This window comes from Xyrauchen texanus, chromosome 35 (genome assembly GCF_025860055.1).
Source record: "Xyrauchen texanus isolate HMW12.3.18 chromosome 35, RBS_HiC_50CHRs, whole genome shotgun sequence".
NCBI lineage: Eukaryota > Metazoa > Chordata > Actinopteri > Cypriniformes > Catostomidae > Xyrauchen > Xyrauchen texanus.
This window is the reverse complement of record NC_068310.1, coordinates 5775554-5796938: the sequence shown is the minus strand read 5'-3', so window position 1 is coordinate 5796938 and position 21385 is coordinate 5775554. Positions and strand designations below refer to the sequence as shown.

Below are 21385 nucleotides of genomic sequence, written 5' to 3'. Positions count from 1 at the left end.
GGAGAGAAGATAAACAAGAAGACACAAGGAGAGGAGAGAAGATAAACAAGAAGACACAAGGAGAGGAGAGAAGATAAACAAGAAGACACAAGGAGAGGAGAGAAGATAAACAAGAAGACACAAGGAGAGGAGAGAAGATAAACAAGAAGACACAAGGAGAGGAGAGAAGATAAACAAGAAGACACAAGGAGAGGAGAGAAGATAAACAAGAAGACACAAGGAGAGGCGAGAAGATAAACAAGAAGACACAAGGAGAGGCAAGAAAAGAGGAAAGATGGCAGAAGAGAGGACACAACAGAGAGATCAACTACTAAACAGTGACACCACAGATGACTATCACATTGTCATTAGTCTGAACAAGTCAGTCAGTCTTCTACCATCTTCAGATCAGAAGTCTAAACTGTATCCCCTACCAATTGGATTCTTCTGGAGGAATGATTGTCCAGCTTAACTTTACAGCACTCAGGTTGAGAACATGATAGATGCATTTCTCTTCACCACATTTGGAGTAAATAAGAAAAGCACCAATATGGAAACAGAACAATTAAATAAAATCTTTTTCACAGTTGCCAGCAAATCATTAAAAAAAAATCTAATTGAACCGGAGTAAAAAAAGAAAAATGTTAATACTGGCTGGTTTGACAAAGAATGTCAAGAAAAGAACTACAAGTGTTATCACAGAGACCCCTCAAACCAACAAACACATGTCACCTATGAACAAACTCTAAAAACAAGTCACTGCTAAAAAGCAAAAGAGCTAAACATATGACAACAAAGCTCAACAAGACTGATCAAAATTTATTCTGGGAATTACGGAACAATTTTAACTAGGCCAAAAGAGAAGAAATTCCCATCTGTGACCCAAACACCTGGACAGAACATTTTGGAAACCTTGGTAGCATCTGGACCAATCAGACACACAATTATTAATAATTTAATTAATAATCCAACAGACATCTCAAGAGCGTAACAAGCAATGGTCCAAGTAGGCCCAAGCAGACTCAGAGATATCTGCTCTGCCACTGATCATTTTCAGCTTTTACTCTCCCTTTGCTGATACTGTGGTCCAGCAACTAGTGGACCTCAGAGACATTACAGGTGGGGGAGGGTAGCCACATGCAAAGCCAAGGAATGTGGGGAGAATAATTCAATCCATTCCCCCATAGGAAAGACACATAAGCCCATAAAACAGACTTGGCTTCATTAATTTATAGACAAACTGTTCTATAAATGAACATCATATCCCCAGGACATTGTGTGTATTTTTATGCACGCTTTATGACTGATCAACTAGATAATGTAAAATGATTGGTATCATGCTTCCTATCAAATCAAACCTTGTGTGGCACCCTACGCATTGGTTTATATCACCTCCTTATAGCATGCTTTGTATGCTTGTTATATTAATCCAAGCATAAAGGGGCACAAGCTGCCAGCTTGCCCCAATCATGCAAATGAGTCCGTTTCCAAACAAAGGAACTTTTCCCGCTGGAAAATTGCACCTTTCTCATTGGTCAAGCCAAACTTGAGTGGAGTGTCCTCCCTCAGGAGTTAAAGGGCACTGTCCGAGTGACCTCCCCCTCTCTTTTCTCTCTTCCCTCTCTACACTCTTCTTCTGGTTGCTGTTTGTGAGGGACCAGAAACACCCAGTCCGACCACGAGGTGGTGGGCCGGCAGGCCTCAAATACATCAAGCCATGTGTAACTTCCTCGATCATAACAAAGTCAAACTAACACTACAAGTTCATCATAATTTCTTCATTCAACGTGAAGAAATTGATTGCAACTTTAACACCATCGTCTCAAGACTTTCTCCTGAGACTGCATCCGGGCGCTTTCTCAACAAAGGACTTGCAAGTATCGTACAATTAACTAACAAAACAGAGGACTAGTATAAGCTGTTAACCCCTTTGTTAACAAAGGTGCTTTCATGTAAGAAACTGACAGTTATTTCAGATGGTTAAATTACTCTTTTCATAGCTTCATTCCACTGTTCTGTTCTATTTTCATTAACCCTCTGGGGTCTGAGGGTGTTTTGGGCCCTGGTGAAGTTTTGACATGTCTTGACATTTGTGCTTTTTTCAGTTGCTTAAAAACATATTAATGGCTAAAGTCTGATAACACTGTAGTCAGCACAAACTGGGCTACAATAATATGTGAGCAACATGTGTGTACATGTTTGTAGTTTTGAGAAAATAACATTTATGCATGGTTTTTGAAAAAACTAAAATTTTAAGTAATTGAAATAAGGTCATATAACACATACTAAACATTTGTCCACAAGACTTTTGAGAACTGGATCTTTAGCCTAGAGTTTTTGCTACAGAATTATGTGAAAACCATCCTGATCACTCATTCATACAAAACAATATAGTCATTTAACTTGTGTAAGACACTTTTAGTGTTGAAAGGTAATATGCGAGGAGGTGTGAATTATCATGAATATTGATTGTAATTTACACCTGAAGAGACAAAAGACCCCTCACCTGGGCCTATTAATGAGGGATAGAGAATGAATGTGAGGAGACTTAATGATCAAAATTAAGTTTTAAGTTAAAAGAAGTAATCTGACTATATATTTTCTTTACATAAAGACATTACTTAATTTTATACCAACACTACCGTTTAAAAGAAGTCTCTTCTGCACCAAGACTGGATTTATTTGATACAGTAAAAGTAAAACAGTTTTTACAGTAAAAACATTTTGTGAACTCTTTTTACAATTTAAAAGAACAATTTTCTATTTGAATATTTTGTAAAATGCAATTTGTGATCAAAGCTGAATTTTCAGCATCATTACTGCAGTCTTCAGTGTCACATGATCCTTCAGAATTCATTATAAGATGGTGATTTTCTAATATGGGCATATTTAAAGTGCATTTTACTTATTTAACCTGAACACATATTTGCAAGCACAAGCTTTGTTGATGATAATGAGGCGGCATAAACGCTAGTTAAAATATAATCTAAACATTAATAAAATAGCATGTCAGCTAATGAAAACTAAATGACGTACTCGTTTGAAATTGTATCCTCGGCTGGATCAAAAATACAAAATACAAAAAATACTCTCTTCAAAATACAAACGTTCATCGGAGTCCCACTCTTCTTCTGAGGAAAATGTTAACTCTTCCTTAATATCCAGGAGATTGATCGCATGTGTATTGTTACAAACACGCAGAAAAGTTGAGCTGTGTTGGGTTTACAACCTCACTGTCGGGGGCGTGCACATTTCCCTTGATCGCCTCAGCACAATGGCACACTCTGCTGGTGGGTGTGATCACATTAGAGATAATGAGTTGAGCCAGAAGAAAATGTACATCACTTTGTTTCATACAGATTACATTGCAGGAGAATATTTGTTTTAAATTTGAATTGTTTTATTTAAAAGTAGACATTTTAAGCTTTCTTTAGACATATGTTTCATGTTTGTGTGACAAGTATTCACGGAGTTTCAGTTCATTTTTGTGACGTGTTTCTGAAATATGCTCATGAACACAGAGACTGCTGAAAGCTCACCCTTTTTATTTTCTTTATTTTACAAAAGCACAAGATTTTGTTGTTATTGTGAGTGTACACAAATAAAAGTAGACCTTTATAGTCTCTAATGATGTCTTACACTTATCTGTATGCCCCAAAATGATGGACAATTTTATGTTGTTTCCGCTGTAATGACGAAAATATCCAGCAGGACGCGCCGTCGACCCCAGAGGGTTAATATTCACTTTTCCATTTCTCATGTATGTGTGATTTGTGTGTATGTGTTTGTTTAGATTAGTTATGTGTTCGTGATTTAGTTAAATAAAGCTTTTGTGTAAATTCTTGCAAGTTGATTCTGGTCTGCTTGTAAATCAACATCAATTTAACGATTTCTGGTCATTTATGTTCTTAAAGTTGTTATTGTTTTATGCACTTAAAATTAACTTGATGTCTCAGTGTTTTGACTTATAAACTTTGGCCATGCACTGTAATTGCTGTTAGATTTAATGTTTATTTAATTCATGTAATTTTTAATGCACTGTTTTAAAAATGTCAAAAGGAGCTCTATTTGTGAGGCTCTTTTTGTTAATAAAAAATTATGGAATACATTTTCTTCCTCTTCGTAATTTAATGTTAAAATGTTTATCCTACTCAAATGCAAGTGGCAAAATAGATTATCCCAAAAATGTCACCTACAGATCACGTTACTGACTAAATTGTTTGTCATTAATTAATCATAATTCCTTACAAATAGAGGAGATTTCAGGAGACAACAGAAAGGAGAACCAAGAGGAGAGGAGACAAGAGGAGACGAGATGAGATGAGACAAAAGGAGATTAGAGGAGATGAGGGGAGAAGAGACGAGACAAGAGGTGAGGAGAGGAGATGGCAGAAGGTGACAACAAAAAGGAGAAACAGGAGGAGAGGAGAAAAGAGGAGTGGAGACAAGTGGAGACGAGAGAGTAAACAAGGGGATAGGAGAGGTGATGAGAGGAGATGAAAAGAGAGAGTAGAGGAGACAAGAGGTGACGAGAGGAGACAAGGGGAGAGGAGACAAAGGTAAACAAAGGGACAGAAGAGGAGATGAGAGAAGAGGAGGCGAGGAGAGACAAGAGGTGAGAGGTGATGAGAAGAGATGAGGAGAGGACACAAGGGGAATGAGGGTAGAGGAGATGAGGTGGATGAGGGGAGAAGAGACGAGGGGGATGAGGGGAGATGAAAGGAGACAAGAGGAGATGAGGCAAGACGAGAGTAGAGGAGAGGAGATGTGAAGAAATGAGGGGAGAGGAGATGAAAGGAAACAAGAGGAGACAAGGGGAGAGAAGAGAAAAAAAAGAGATGTATCATTCAATATCAGAATAGATTTATGCACACAGCAGATTTATGCAATTCATCTTGATCTCCTTTCACTCTGGCACACATTTGAATTGACATTCACGTGCACACACACACACACACTAATCTAGCCCTTCTACTCAGCCTTTCAGTAATGGACATCAGTGCAAATATGCTTTAAGTGAGGGGAGGAGCAGCCATTACTCACAATGTGTTGGCTCGCTTAAGAGAGAGAGGACAGTATGTGTATGAAAGAACCAGAAACTTATTATTGTGTGTATATTTGAGGCTGTGTGTGTGAAATGAAAGACTGCTAATGCAGAGTTATCTCAAACCTCAAAAGTGTCTGAGCTCAGTCCAGGGTAGGGCTGAAACTAATGATTATTTTGATAATCGATTAATCTAATGATTATTAGACTATTCGGTGATTATTGCGACGATTAATCATTAGCTCTTAACCGATTATTCAGCTTGTGCCCCAACTTAAAAGGTTGTATTAAACATGCTTAAGCTGTGTAAACACTGCCAGCAACATCGCGTGTGATAGCGACTCCCATCCCATTCATTTTCAATGAGAGCACAGCGACTTCCGGCGACACGAGCTGTCGCGACCGTTGGCGACTAGATGTGGGCGTGTCCAGCGACTCGACAAAGTTGAGAAAAGTTCAACTTTTTTCAAATGAAGAGCAACTAACGGAAGCGACAGCCAATAGGAGAGAAGACGGGAGAGCTCACGTGATCCTTCTCTCTCTCGCTCTCTCTCAGCTCCTGCGGTAACAGAAAGATGGATGAAAGGCTAATTCTTGCTGTTAGCAATTTTTCAGTGCTCTATGATATGTCTCTTCCCATGTACAAGGACATTTTTAAGAAAAATACTGCGTGGAAAGGTGTATCTGAGATCGCAGGGATTTTGTGGACCCAGTCAGACCAGCGTTTGCATTTTCGCCGCAGATAAACAGCCGCTATGGCAAAGAGCACGCCTTGTTTCTCATTCATCTTTGATATCAAGCATTTTATGTAATGATTCCATTTATATTTAGTCTTTTCCCTCCAAAATTTTTGTTTTTAGCGGCAAGAAAAGCGATTCGCTGTCAACAGCAATGGAATGACATCCGTGAATGTCATTTATAAACGTTACTAGGCAACCAGTAGTGGGAACGCTCACTAGCGACTTCACTGCCAGCCGCTGGCGACCAGCAGCGACAAAGTCGCTGGCAGTGTGTACGCAGCTTTACTAAAAAAAAGAGAAGAAAAAAAAACATCTTTTAAAAATACCTGTAAATGATATTCACTGAATTAACAGGGAAAAAAAATACTTTTAAGTTTCAGTAAAGAAATTCACTGACAACAAAGAAACAGAGAAAAAGGCCTTAAAAGTTTTTATACAGCCAGTCAAACATGTTATGGGTAGATTAGTGGTAATGCATTTATGTAAAGCCTTCTTAGGAAGACATTTTTTATAGATAAAAAACATGACCACTGATGTGACCTTTGACCCCTAAAATGCAGATACTGCACTCTGCATTTGGATGACCTTAAACAACTAAAACAATATTGCAAAGGCAAAGTGCAGTATCTACAAAGTCAATGTTTTCATGCAACTTTCTTGTTGTGTTTCTTACGTTTCTTTTTTTTTTAAATAGCTTTAATAGCTTTATTGATGTTTGCACGTTGTAATGTTGAAATTGCTCACTAGTAAAGCTCGTGATTTAAGAATAATCTTTTATCACAAAGAGAATGTACTAATGTAGAAATTGTCTTCATTATCATAATTTCCCTAAGCATCATTACGTTTTTACACAATAAATAAATATTGATATGTTGGGTTTCATTAACATTTTCATTTTAATTAAAAAGTAATTCATTACAGAACAAGGTTGCTTCAAAAACAGTACTCAAAAATTCACAAAATTAAAACAATTGAACAAGCAAGTGAGTGACTGACTCTGGGACAGTGAGGATCTCAGAGGACACATAGCCAAAAAACTAAAAAAAGCTATAATCATAAAGCATCCGTCTTGTCATGGGGTTGCCAATTTAAGGCTGACTTGGCATGGTTTTTATCATGTTTTTTTTTTAACTTTAACATCAGCAGGGTTCGAGTTATAATCTGAGTTTCGTGGGGGTCTCTAATATAGTCTACTAACAGTTACCGGCGCAGGTAAATAAATAAAAGGGGCTCAAAAAATATTTAAACAGTAGCCTATTATGAATAAATATTTGATGCTAAAATATATGAGTGGGGGGGGGGGGTCTGGAGAATTTTCTGCACCAATTTATTAATATTAATCTTGTCTGAGCAAATGCCTGCGATTCATTGATAACTTATGCAGTAATAAAGAGTTATATTTATATGGATGGCAACTGTTGCATTTTATTGGTGCTCAGTAAACCAATAATATTATATTTCAATCACGTGATCTAATGTGGTTTGCAAATAAGCGATAGTAAGGTGGATTTAACAAAATTTTTTCTGGTGCTGCCGGATATTTCCTTCAAGTTAGCAGGTAGGCTAAAATGTTTCTAACATATTTATTGCTAGCAGCAGGCTAGCCGGTAACTTAGGTTGCTAGTATGATTATAAAGTTTTAATTTGACTTGCTAGGTGCTTTGCTATCTTCCCTACCCTCTGGATATTTGCATTTTCATGCAAGTTCAACCATCATTTTGACTCGGGATTGTGTCATGGTTGTCTCATGCTGTTCTAGGTTGGCTTGTTGGTTCTGTGTGAGGGAGTGTTACGATCGGGACAAATAGTATTACAATGTCTTTCGAGAGAAGGCTACCAAGCCAGACTGCAGTATCTGCAGTGTACAAACCGGGAAAACAACCCCAGAACGCGGTAACTTCACTTACTGCAGTTTGCCTTGGTATTAGCTTGGATTTTGTAGTTACTGCAATTTTGACACACTTGTTTCTCCGAAACGGGACATAATTTAACCCAGATATTATTTCACAAGACAGAACACATGTCATAAAGCCCATTAGAAGTCTTAACTCATTTTTGACCAAATGTGTAGTTACTGTGCTTTGCCTTTGTAGGACAGTATTGTTATCTAGTGTTTTGTATTGTTTTCCATTTAAAATTGTCTAAAAATCCTTAAAACAAGATACCTTTACTTGAGAAGCAACATATATGATATTTAGACTATTAAATAGTCTGAAAAACTATAAAAGTAGGGATGCACCGAAATTAAAATTCTGGGCCAAAACCGAAAATCCAGGATGCACTTGGCCGAAAACCGAAACCGAAATTAACTTTTTTTATTTTTTATTTAACTATTAAAAAAAAATATAATTGTATTAATATTACACTTTTTCAAAAATTTCATGAATTTAATGAATCTGAATTGAAAAACTACAAACCAATCAAATAAATCACACTTTTACACCAAAATTGGACAAAAAATATATTAAAACTATATAAAATTTTATTCTTCATTCAGTTCTGTAAAAATTTAATTTTACAGATTTTATTAACAATTATCCAAATAATGTAAAGTTTTAGAAAACTATTATATGCAAAACAACAGTCAAGTAATGAACTTAGCTAGCATCTTTCAAAAGGCTAGCATCTTTCAAAAAGTTTCAATATGCAACAGTAATTTTAATTATAACAACAGGCAGAACACAGAATGGCAGAGGGCCTCTATTCCACTGATCTATATATAAATATAATTATATATGTAGATCAGTGCTCTATTCTGTTTATGTAACGGTATGTACACTTTAAGTGAACATTATTGTGCAAAACAGCAGTAATTGAACTAAATCCAACCTCAACTGTAAACGACAGATGTATCCTCAAGTGAAGAACAAGTGTTATGTAATTGCTATACACATCAAATTGGACCGCTTTGTATTTAACTACAAGTTACAGGTTTCTCTTCAAGAACAAAAGTTGCTTAAACGTTCTGACAGTCTCTCCTGTCAGAAAGCTCATCAAGAACATGAGATTCTGCACTGAACAGTCTCTCACTCTCTGTGCTGGTGCTTGGGTAGATAAATACCTGTGCGCAATCCGCGCAAGCAAAGGAAAGCGGTCTTTGTTTATGCGACCGTAGTCAAGGGGATTGTTGCTTCTGGCAACGGGTAGTTCAGCTAGATACGTCTCAAGTTGTGGTATAGTTGTGCTAGTTGTGGCACTGCTGTGGATCCTGAAGAATCTCTTGCTGTATTCTGTATATATATATATCTTGAAATTTCTGCTGAACAAACACTGCAGATCGCAAATTTGATGTCCTTATCAGAAACTTTGAAGAATTTCCACACCGCTGACATGATCGGCCTTTGTTGGGTAGCGCTGTGATAAGGGCTAGGTTGATCCAGAGTGAAATCTGAGCACTGAGGGGCGGGGCGAGGAGGTATATATTTTCGGCCTTTTTTCTCTTTCGGTCCAAAACCGAAAGTGCCATTTTCGGCCGAAAATTTTCGGCGGCCGAAATTTCGGTGCATCCCTATATAAAAGATTATAAAATTGCCAATTTTCTTCACGATAAGAAATGCACAGTGACATATATTATGATTCAATAAGTCTCAAACTATCACATTCTAATCTAGCAGCATTAAGCATGCGCACTTGAGGGTTGAGTGTCCCCTTGACAGTGTGTGTCTCAGCCGGGAGCAGTTTCAATCTCTCCCCCTCAGATCGAGACATTTGCAAAACTCATAGACAAGGAACTGACCACACAGAGAAATGCCAGTTTTGGAGTTTGTATTTAATAATGTGACCTGCTTCCATATTATTTGATCTTTAATAAAGCTATAAAGCATTAAAAATAAATGCATTTAAGATGTAACACCGGGGTGTTTCCTTTAACCCTCTGGGTTTGACGGATATGCCAGTGCATCCAGCTGGATTTTTTCGTCATTACAGCGGAAACAACATAAAATTGTCCATCATTTTGAGGCATACAGATAAGTGTAAGACATCATTAGAGACTATAAAGGGTCTACTTTTATTTGTGTACACTCACAATAACAACAAAACCTTGTGCTTTTGTAATATAAAGAAAATAAAAAGGGTGAGCTTTCAGCAGTCTCTGTGTTCATAAGCATATTTCAGAAACATGAAACATATGTCTAAAGAAAGCTTAAAATATCTACTTTTAAATAAAACAATTCAAATTTAAAACAAATATTCTGCTGCAATGTAATCTCTATGAAACAAAGTGATGTACATTTTTCCTGACTCAGCTAATTATCCCTAATGTGATCACACCCACGGGCAGAGGGCGATATTGATACGGTAATGTGCTGAGGCGATCAATGCAAATGGTAAATGCCCCCCAACTGTGCCTTAAAACATCAAATTCATTCACTTTTCTGCACGTTTGGAAGATGGCATGATACACAGATTAGGAAGAGTCCACATTTTCCTCAGAAGAAGAGTAGGACTTCGATGAACGTTTGCATTTTGAAGAGAGAATTGATCCAGCCGAGGATACAATTTTGGATGAGTAAGTCATTTAGTTTTCATTAGTTGACATGCTATTTTATATAAACATGTACATATTTTACTAGTGGGACTGTTTCTAGTCTTGCCAGCCAGGATTCAGAGTATTGAAATTTGAAATATGTCCTAATAGGCAAGTTTTAGTTACATTTAAATGCTGTTTTGGCTAAAGCAGCATTTAAATTGTATGTTGTATGATATAAATATGATATGATGAATTTATATATGATATAAAAATAATATGAATGTTTAGATTATATTTTAACTAGTGTTGATGCTGCCTCATTATCATCAACGAAGTTTGTGATGGCATAAGAGAGGGAAATATGCCCATATTAGAAAATCAGCATGTTGATTTCATAATGATTTCTGAAGGATCATGTGACACTGAAGGCTGCAGTAATGATGCTGAAAATTCAGATTTGATCACAAATTGCTAAATATAATCAAAATATAATCAAATATAATCAAAATTTATTCAAATAGAAAACTGTTCTTTTAAATTGTATGAAGAGTTCACAATATCACTGAATATCACTGTCTTCTTTTAAATGGTAGTGTAGGTCTAAAATTAAAAGTCTTTATGTAAAGAAAATGTATAGTCAGATTACTTATTTTAACTTGCACTTTGTCTCCTCAGGTGTGAATTACATCAATATTCATGATAGTTCACGCCTCCTCGCATATGACCTTTCTAACACTAAAAGTGTCTTACAAAAGTTAAATGACTATATTGTTTTGTATGAATGAGTGATCAGGATGGTTTTCACATAATTCTGTAGCAAAAACTCTAGGCTACAAGATCCAGTTCTCAAAAGGCTTGTGGACAAATGATTAGTATGTGTTATATGACCTTATTTCAATTACTTAAAATTTTAGTTTTTTCTCAAAAATACAAACATGTACACACATGTTGCTCACATACTATTGTAGCACAGTTTGAGCTGAATACAGTGTTATCATACTTTAGCCATTAATGTGTTTATAAGAAACTGAAAAAAGCACAAATGTCAAGACATGTCAAAACTTCTCCAGGGCCCAAAACACCCTCAGACCCCAGAGGGATAAAGAGCTCCGACTCCACTTATTCAACAACAAGAGCGCTGTTGTTTTTACTTATTTGTTATTTTTGTACAATTTCCTTGTACTTTGCGATCTACATAAGATGAAGTTGTTTGGAAAGTGAGCTGTGTAATTCTTCTTCTCATCAGTCAGTCGCGAGCTGCAGTGCTGCTCTCGCGCATCATCATTAGCTTTTTATATGATCTCATGCTACGTTAAATGAGATCAAACGACTATTCGACAATGACATTTTTGTTGAAAATGTTTTATTGTCGGCATTGTCGATAACGTCGACTAAACAACGTTAAAGGGTCACAGGGCCAGGGGGACAGATGTGAGTGGCCAAGGGGTTCAGCACTGTACCTCCTCTGCCTGGAGAGATGGGGTTGCTGATGTTTCAGCTGCTTTCAACTGAGTATGCAGTATCTCTACAGTACTTAGGTTATAGTATATCCAAGCTTTATTACTTGATGTTTGAATTGATCCGTTCACACATTCAGATTGGTTATGCTTTTTCTATAAAAATATAAAAAAAAAGTAATGCTCAGATACCATAAACTGATACCATCTGAAATACAAACGTCATTACGTAAATATCAAACAAATTTGTCCTTGAGAATTAAAAAAAAAAAAGTATGACAATAATATACTGTAAAGTTATGTAATATTCAATGTAACACTTCTACCAATAAGAACAATAAATCATTACATAGTAAACGACAGACTACATGCAGTACATAGACATAGGGCTGAATATAATAGTGATGGGCTGTTCATGAACGATTAGTTCATTTTGAACAATGAAAGAAAGACTCAGAGGCACGAGTAGTCTCAGAGATTGATTCGTTCATTTTGTGTTGGCTGCGCATGTGCATTCTTGAAAAAGTAACATTTTAATTGAATTCTGCTCAAATAAACAAAATGACTTGAATAAAGAGTTCTTCATTTTGCTGAACGAGACTCAAAGATTGAAGTCAGTAAAACGATCCAATCTTCCCATCACTAGAATATAACCATTGAATAAGCCATCACACATTCACAGGTAGAAACAGGAAGAAAATCTTCAATCAATTAAGTTATAAGGAGCTAGTTGTGGAAATGGATTGGCAGATACTCCCACTCACACCTGCACCAAACCCACACACGCAGTTGTGGCTCAATGCGAGCTGGACTAATTTATCACACTCATATGGAAGCGGTGTGGGGGAACAACCCCAGGGAGGCTCCAATGACATCCAAAAGATGGATTCCTCCCAGGGGAGAGTAATGGAGCGCAGAATGACTGATGCTCCTTCACAAGGATGCCACCCTGGGATGCTTAAACGATCACCGCGCTGCCTCCATCTGGCCCAGAGCTGCTTAATCAAGTGAGGAGTAACTTATGTTCCTCAGTGAGGAATTGGCCCAGGAGAGGTTAAACACTTGGTGTTTGTGCATCTCAATGAATTAACATACAGGACAAATGAGCCAATCTGAAATGAGCCGCATCAGGCAAAGTCTCAAATACACTATGATACTCTCTCTTTCTTGGAGTGGTGGAGAAAGGGCGAGTAACCCTCAGGGTAATTTCTAAACCATCATCACTGTGCTCTGGATGACGCAGGTTAAATGCACTGTAAATCACAGTAATAAGCATTTTTCCACATATAATGTGTTCCACTCCTTAAGTTCCTTTTACACTCAGTGTTTTATTGGTCTCTCTTCTCACATAACTGTCATCTTCTCATTTGCTCTCTTTTATCCCTATGTGTCTCTCTATCTCTCAATTAATCATGTCATATAAACATCCAGTCAATAAGTGAGTTAGATGTTCATTAGCCAAGTAAACTGATTCAAACCGAAAATGAATGAGTTAAGTGTGCACGCCCGGCCCCCAATTGGGCTAATCAGCCGAGGAGAGGGATAAAGACAAGCTTGATGCGGCAGTTCGGGATAGAGAGAGCCACACACAGCTGCCATGTGTGTGTGTATATGTTTGTGTCTATCTGTTTAAGTTTTCATGAAATATTTCTTTGATGGTTCGTCCAGTTCCCACCTCCTCCTTTCCAATTGTAATCCCCCGTTACATTGGTGGCGAAATCTGGGATGGAGAAGGAATGCGCTGTTGTGGAGTCCTCGCCACTGCCATCTGCCCAAAGGAGCAGCAGCGGCCATCTGCTGGGGGACGGAGTAGCTACTGCTGGCCACTTGGACAAGGAGGAATGGCCGCCATCCACGAGGGGAGGAGGGGCTCGATGCCGGCTGTCTGGAGCAGTGGAGCCACTGACAGGGGCAGAGAGGATCGCTATCGGCCGCCAGAACGTGGAGGGGTATTCCTTCTGCCAGGGGTCGGAGGACTCGCTGCTGTCCGCCCAGGAAAGAGCAGCTGTCATCAGGCAGAATGTGGAGGAGTGATTAAGGACCAGGCGACAGTGTGTCTGGGAACCAGCGAGCAATTTATTTTTCTCTCTCTCCTCTCCCTCTCTCACTGTCGATCCGCCTCACTCTTTCCCGCTCCACTTTTCCCTGCCCTTGTCTCCCTTTCATGTGTCGAGGTAGGTGGGGAAAGCCTGCCAGCAGGTGTGGCCAGAAGGGCAATGCCCCCCCGTTTTGGTGTACTTCATGCAGGGGTGTACTTTTGGTGTATGAGGCAAAGGAGGGAGAAGTGTGAAGAGAAGGAAGGTGGGGCCAAGCCGTGAGTGCGCACGCCCAGCACCGTAATTGGGCTAATCAGTCGAGGAAAGGGATAAAGACTAGCCAGATGTGGCTGTTTGAGAGAGAGAGAGAGAGAGCCACACACAACTGCTGTGTGTGCATGTCTCTCTCTCGAACTGCCGCATCCGGCTCGTGTTCATCCTTCTCCTCAGCTGATGCCATGGCCCCAGGGAAGCTGATCTACTTAAGTATCCACCAGACCACATCCATTATACCTGGACCTTACTCTTTCTCAACTCCCTGCCTTCACATAGTCATATTCAACATGTAAGTGCCAGATCCCCCTTTATTTTGGACACTTTCCCACTTGAATACTTGTATTCCCCTTTTTGAACATTTTCCATTGTTTATTATTTAAAAAAAAAAAAAAAGAAGCCTGATGCCACACCCACCATTTCTGTCTCTTGCTCACCCCACCACAGTGGTGCAGATTGACAGATGGCATGGTTGGCCATCAACAGTGATATTACTCACCCTCTTATTAGAAAATCTGAAGCAGAATGGAGAATCCGTGGCAAAAGTATAATAGGCACTTAAGCATTTACTCTGCGGTTGGTTGAGGCTGTCGTGTTTAACCTGTTTGTCCCCGCCCGGAGGTGAGTAAGTGGGTGAGCTGGCCCGGAGAGGTGTCCGTAGGGCCTGTTGAGGAGGTAGCATTCCTGTGTGGATGGCTGAAAAGTGTGCACCTCCAGCTTTGGAGTCTATAGGAGCATGGGAGGTGTTATTCAGGCGACTCTAAGAGGGGCGGAGGGAATGTGGCTGAAAGACCTGCCCATCCCTCTCATTTTCGTAGCCCCACCTCTGAGGGCCGTCCTTCAGACAGGCTCACAATAGAAGGGGGGCAGGAGAGTGGAGAGGTGCAATTTAATAAGCCTTGTTTGTGTAGTGGATGATGAGGAATGTGAATATAGCCTCATCACCGCAGCTATTAAAATTTAGAGCTGCACACAATAGTGCCCACGCAGGTCCAGGAATGGAGCAGGGAAGTTCTGGCGCGAGTTAAATATGCCGCCGGCTTCGATGCGACGCCAAGGATTGGAGCAAGCGTCAAGACCGACAGGCCAGGATACCGGGCTGCCGAACCCCCCCTCACCCAAGAGCGCATCTTGGCCTCCAGAACCAACCCATTAGACATGGACATTTCTCTCTCTCCACTCCCCGCCTTCACATAGCCATATTCACTGCGAGGGTGCCAGATCCCCCTATTTTTGGATACGTTCCCCCTTGGACACTTTTATTCTCCAATTTGAACATTTTCAGTTGTTTATTACTTCAAATAAATAGCTCTCCAAGGTTTAATGCCACACCCATTGTGTCTGTCTCTTGCTCACCCTGCCACAGACATCAAATCCATGAGCTCATACTTGGCATGGATGCTGTTACACAGTATAATTGTGAAGAGATTAACCAATCATAAGAAAAAAAATTACATAAATAAATCTTAAAGGTGCAGAAGCAAGAAACCTTGGCTAACGTCATAAGTAGATAAAAAATTATAAGAGAAATTTTTTTTTTTTACATCTGTTGAATATTAATTATTTTAAAACACCAGAGGTGGGTTCTCTGTAATCTTACAATGGCAGAGTTCCTCTCTCTCTCTCTATCTCTCTCTCTCTCACACACACACACACACACACACTAGAAAGCCACGTGCTGCTCTATTTATTATAAACATAAACTAAGATTAATTCACTATTATTTGAGAAGTTCTCAGCGGATCGTGACAAAGAGAAGCATATGTATGTGTGTGTAAATCCTGTGAGGATTTCAGATAAACACTGAATATCGGAACAGCTGTTGCTTTCTATAATCTCTATCACACACACACACACACACACACGCTCTCTGTCTGATGACAGCTCAGAATGATGGCAGCTAAACACAGCATCACTCATATACAGTATTAATCTTTAATATCTGAGAAACTTCACATGAAAATCCACCAAAAACTATTAAATCGATTTATTTTAAATGTTATTTGCACTCTCATATGGATTGTATGTGTTTATTGGGTGTGTTGTATCATAAAGAACAGAACACAACATCAATTATTACATTAAACTACATTAAAAAATGTACATTAAATTCAGAAATATTGCACTAATATTCATCAAACATTATTTAAGCAATTTCTTTCAAACATCCGTCCTGATCTGATCCACTTTATTTGAGTTTTCTAGACTGCCTTTCTGTAAAACTTCACTCTTGATACTCTTATGGACTATTCTGAAACATCATATTAAAATTCCTTAAACATTATTAAACCAATTTATTTTTAAATGCTCATCACAGTGTGATCTGGTATTAGTTTTGTTATAACCAACTCATACACTATTCTAAACACAACAAAAATGAGAAATTTAAATGGTCAAAAAATAGCTAAAACAATGCAAACAAATGAACCAAAAAAATTTGATCATGAAGGATTCCCCCCCAAAAAGGAAAAAAGAACAGAACTGGTGTAACACAACACAATGCTTTAAAATCCTGAGAAGATATCCAAAGGTTTTTATGAGTTACCTGGTTGCCTTTCGGCATCAAAATATAAAATGAGATAAAACAATATGGATTAAGAGATGTCTAACAGTGTAGAGGCATCGTGAAGGACTTGACAGGGGAAACAAAAAATGAGTAAATATCCTGAGAAGACGTGCAATGAAACAAGTGAATGAACCATCCACTGAAACTTCAAACAAAACTTAGAGAAACACACAATAAACCAAAGTTGATACAGGCAAACTACTGTAAACCAAACACATCAGGGCACACACTGGACTGACCTTGCACAGTTTCTGGTAACGCGGTGAGGAAATCGCCATTCTCTGGAGCCGGTGCAAGAAGACCACCACTTTCTGCAGAGACGTCCGAACTACAGCCATCATCTTAACTCTGCCTGCACAAGACTGCCAGCGTCTGAGAGCACGCATCATCTCCGCCACACACATGCGCGCACTCACGCACGCTCACGTATCCCCCACCACCAGCCGAGCGAAATATGACGAGACCTGACAAACATGTCCCACACACACAAGCACACACTGAAGCATGTCAGGAGCGTGGTGGTAATGAGCGCTGTCCTCTGCAGCGGTAAATAAGAGTCACAGAGAGAGAATTAATGCAGAACAGTGGAGAACGCTGAAGAACGAGGGAAAGACTGTTTGAGAGAGAGAGACAAACTCCACTGCGTTTCTCTCTCTTTTAGCACCTAAAGCAATACAAAAGACAGAGAGAGAGAGAGAGAGAGAGAGAGAGAGAGTATAAATCCATAAAGGGAATGAGTGAGGGTGACACACTTACTGAAAGAGCGCATCTCCTGAGATAAAGAGAGAAATGGAGCAGTGAGACATGTCAGAAATGAGGAAGAAATGAAGAGAGCACTAATGAAATTAAATGGAAATAATTTACTCTTTATCTCTCGCTCTCTCTCAATTCAATTCTGGATCTGAACATTTTGAAATTATTAATTGTAATTTATTTATAAACAATGCAATAAAAATAGTAACAAATAAGTTGATATGGGTCAATTTGACCCGGTTCATTAAAGACTTCAGAGAAAGCGGAAATATTTCTGAAAACTTTTAAAATTGTAATGCAGTGTGAAATTATCAAAATGAGCCTAATTGTTTGAAAACAGTAGTATGATATATCAGTATGACATATTGACCATGCTGGCAACAAATATGTTTGTGACACCTCTCCCCTACACAACCACCCACCCAAACACACAGACATATGTAAATTGTCACAATATCATTAGCTCAATATAAAAAAAACAGTCAATTGATACAAATAGGGAAAAATGGGACCAAATGTGTGTTTACAAACACACACATCCATCCATAAATACATACTGTAGATAAAACATTCCACTGTCAATTTGGAGCATTTGCTTTATATAAATGTAGTACATATTACATTTGTAAATTAGTGACAGGTTAGTTATTGATGATAAAACTGTTGTTTGGGGGAAATGACTGCTGAACTGAGATTTAATGAGCTGGGTCAATTTGACCCGCTAAGTTCTCCAGTGTTACTTGATTGCCAACTGCAAAGAAGCGCTAAGAATGTTTCTGTTGCTCTATTTCATCCAATAAAGGCATACAGTGACTAGGGGCTGTCAAGCTCAAAAAAAGGACCAAAAAGAACTGTAAAACGTATCATAAAAGTAGTCTATATGACTCATGCACTTTGTTCCAATTTGTCTGAAGCAATACAAAAGCTTTATGTCACAAATGGACCAAAATATAAGCCATAAATTGCTTGAAATCTTCCCACATGCCATAGCTCTTAAAACTCATCCGCAAGGTACAGACAAAAACGTGTAAAAAACAGTTAATGTGACTTAAATGTACTAAAACGATTACCTAGAAGGACAAAATTTCAATCGAATGCCCCTCGTCTTAAACACTATCTACTTTCAAAACAAAGACACCATAATCCAAAGTAAAAGATGACCACTATAAACGGTATAAAAGATCAAATAAAAAACAATAAAAAAACAATTAATGTGGCTAAAATGTACTAAGACAGCAGCATTGCAAGACCAAATTCAGTTTGCACCTTACTAACAATTAATACTATCTACAGGCAAGTCGAATCTAAAGATAACTATTAAAGTTTTATGTTAAATCTTGTCTTTATAATGTTTTTGCATGGGGGAAAACTCTTCTCTTAAAAAGTATATGCAAAAATTCATTCTTATTTTTTTTTCTCCCCTTTTTCTAACCAATTTGGAATGCCATCTTTACAATGCGCTCTAAGTCCTCATGGTGGCGTAGTGACTCAACTCAATCCGGGTGGCAGAAGATAAATCTCAGTTGCCTCCTCGTTTGAGACCGTCAATCCACACATCTTATCATGTGACTTGTTGAGCGCGTTACCATGGCGACATAGTGCGTGTGGAGGCTTCACGCTATTCTCCGTGGCATCCATGCACAACTCAGCACGTGACCCACCGAGAGCAAGAACCACATTATAGTGACCACATGTAGGTTACCCCATGTGACTCTACCCTCCCTAGCAACCGGGCCAATTTGGTTGCTTAGGAGACAAGTCTGGAGTCACTCTCAGCATGCCCTGGATTCAAACTCGCGACTCCAGGTGTGGTAGTCAGTGTCAGTACTCGCTGAGCCCCAAAATGAATTTTCTTTCTTATTTTGTATGTTTTGATGGTCTTGACAAAGTCACAACGTTTGTTTCCAGTACCAAAATCTATGCATTGCTTACTTGCAATATATTTTCAATAAGAGGATAGAGTGAATTGTGTGCTGAAACAAAATGTATGATTAGTGTGACCACCTCTCAGTCACAGTCTTCCGCAAGGTTTCATGAAGTGTCTAATTTGATCTTTTATCTCTCTTTCTAGAGTTCTGAGCAGTTTTACATCAAAGCGACAAAGTGCTTAAATGGTATTTTTGAAGAAATTATAGTTAGGTTCTTACTGAGAATGTGAAAGCTTTAGAGAAGTGATAGTGACATCAAGACATCAATAACATGTCACTCTCATGGCATTGAAATTAACGTCAAACAAATAAAAACATCAGGCGAGATAAAAGACAAATTCATGGCATGCATTCAATGGTTACTGACTGACAATCACAGACATGTTTTTGTGGTAATAAATAAATAACCCTGAACATGTCCTTGAGAAACATGAATGCTGAAAAATGGGACTGACTACAAAAAACAAAAGAAAGTGTTTGTGACAAAGAGGACAAAATACACAGAAAGGTGTTAAGCGAAAGATAGATGAAAATGACACAAAATGAGCATGACAACACTTATAAAGTCTCTTAAAGTGATTGGATGACAGTTGATGGATTTTGCAAGGGGTCAACAATGTGAAGCGGTGATTTTAACAGTGATAACAGGGCAACATGGCTAGTTTTTTATGAATTAAATTATACTTCAGTGTGCATAAGCATTGTGAGTGTGTAGAGTCCTGATTCGCAGGAACGCCTGGCGAATCTTACAGCAGGCAGATAAGCTGAGATATTCCAAGCATGATTAGAGAGGACAGAAGATAAAAGAGCACAAACTGTGAGGTATGAATCTTACAGAACAAACACAAACTCACTCAAGAAACCAAGATGTGATGAGAGAGAGAGAGAGAAAGAAAGAGATTCATCTCAACTGCAGTGATCTACACCTTGATTACACGGCATGCTGATGGGGGTACTAATGAGCAATGATGGGTAGATAACTGAATATCGCTCACACACTTCAGTGCTTTTATGTCCCAGATTAGTCTCAGCCTCAGAAGGCACACCCGCAGTCCATTCACTGACAAACTGCTGCCTCATGCACACAAAACTGGTAAGAGCTGGCTGAAAATCAAAAGCTCCAATGAGATTGGTTGCCTTTATGCAACTTCTGGGAGTCAGTGTGTGCAGGTTTGTTGATTCATAAAGTTGATTCTGCAGAACACAAATTATGATTTTTAGAAGAATATTTCAGCTCTGTAGGTCCATACAATGCAAGTGAATGGTGGCCAGAAATGTGTAGCTTCAAAAATCACATAAAGGAAACAAAAGTAATCCATATGACTCCAGTGGTTAAATCCATGTCTTCAGAAGCAGTAAAAGAGGTGTGGCTGAGAAACAGATCAAAATGTAATTTTTATTTATTTTTTTACAATAAATCTCCACTTTCACCTTTACGTCTGTATGTGAAAGTGGAAATTTAGAGTAGAAAATTACTTATATATTGTTCTTTTCCCACCTGCACCTAGTATATTACTTCTGAAGACATGGATTTATACACTGGAATCATATGGATTACTTTTATGATTCCTTTATGTCGTTTTTGGAGCTACAAATTTCTGGCCACCATTCACTTGCACTGTATGAACCTACAGAGCTGAACTATTCTTCTAAAAATCATAATGTGTGTTCTGATTAAGAAAGAAAGTCCGCATCTGGGATGGCATGAGGGTGAGTTTTCATTTTCATTTTTGGGTGAACTATCCCTTTAATAGGTACCACACTAATACATTGAGCACTTTTGGGGAAGAACATGTCACTGGAAGTGCCAAAGTTTGCCAGGTCCGTGGCATCTTTGAAAGATCCGCAAGAATTCTGTTTGAAACACTTAGAAGCTAGCAAATAAAGATAAATATGCCATTACAGCAGAGCTACAGTCGAGTTCCAGAAGTAAAAATCTCTATTTTCCCCCCAAGGATAATTCAGTTTTAAAAACAGCTCTGAGGTTGTTAATCTATGGTATGTGCTTCTGTTGAAGCCATCATTTTAAAAAGCAGAACTCCTAGTCAAGAACAACACTACCAAGACCCTGAAGACCAAGATCCACCAAACACAGCATTGCGGAAAACTAAAGTGCACCAATAGAGCTCTGCAACCAC

At 38.5% G+C, this 21385-nt stretch overlaps 1 protein-coding gene across 3 annotated transcripts in view; it reads right to left on the bottom strand.

Moving 5' to 3' along the window:
* Nucleotides 1–21385, bottom strand: part of LOC127628647 (utrophin-like) — a 353825-nt gene that overhangs the window by 185611 nt on the left and 146829 nt on the right. Inside the window, exon 1 of one of the 3 annotated variants that reach the window (XM_052105415.1) lies at nucleotides 16806–17011. The exons of the other annotated variants lie outside the window; for them this stretch is intronic. Coding sequence (XP_051961375.1) covers nucleotides 16806–16970 — 165 coding nt within the window. The 5' untranslated portion in view covers nucleotides 16971–17011. Of the gene's footprint in view, nucleotides 1–16805; nucleotides 17012–21385 lie in introns of those variants that run through there. 3 annotated transcript variants of the gene reach the window in all.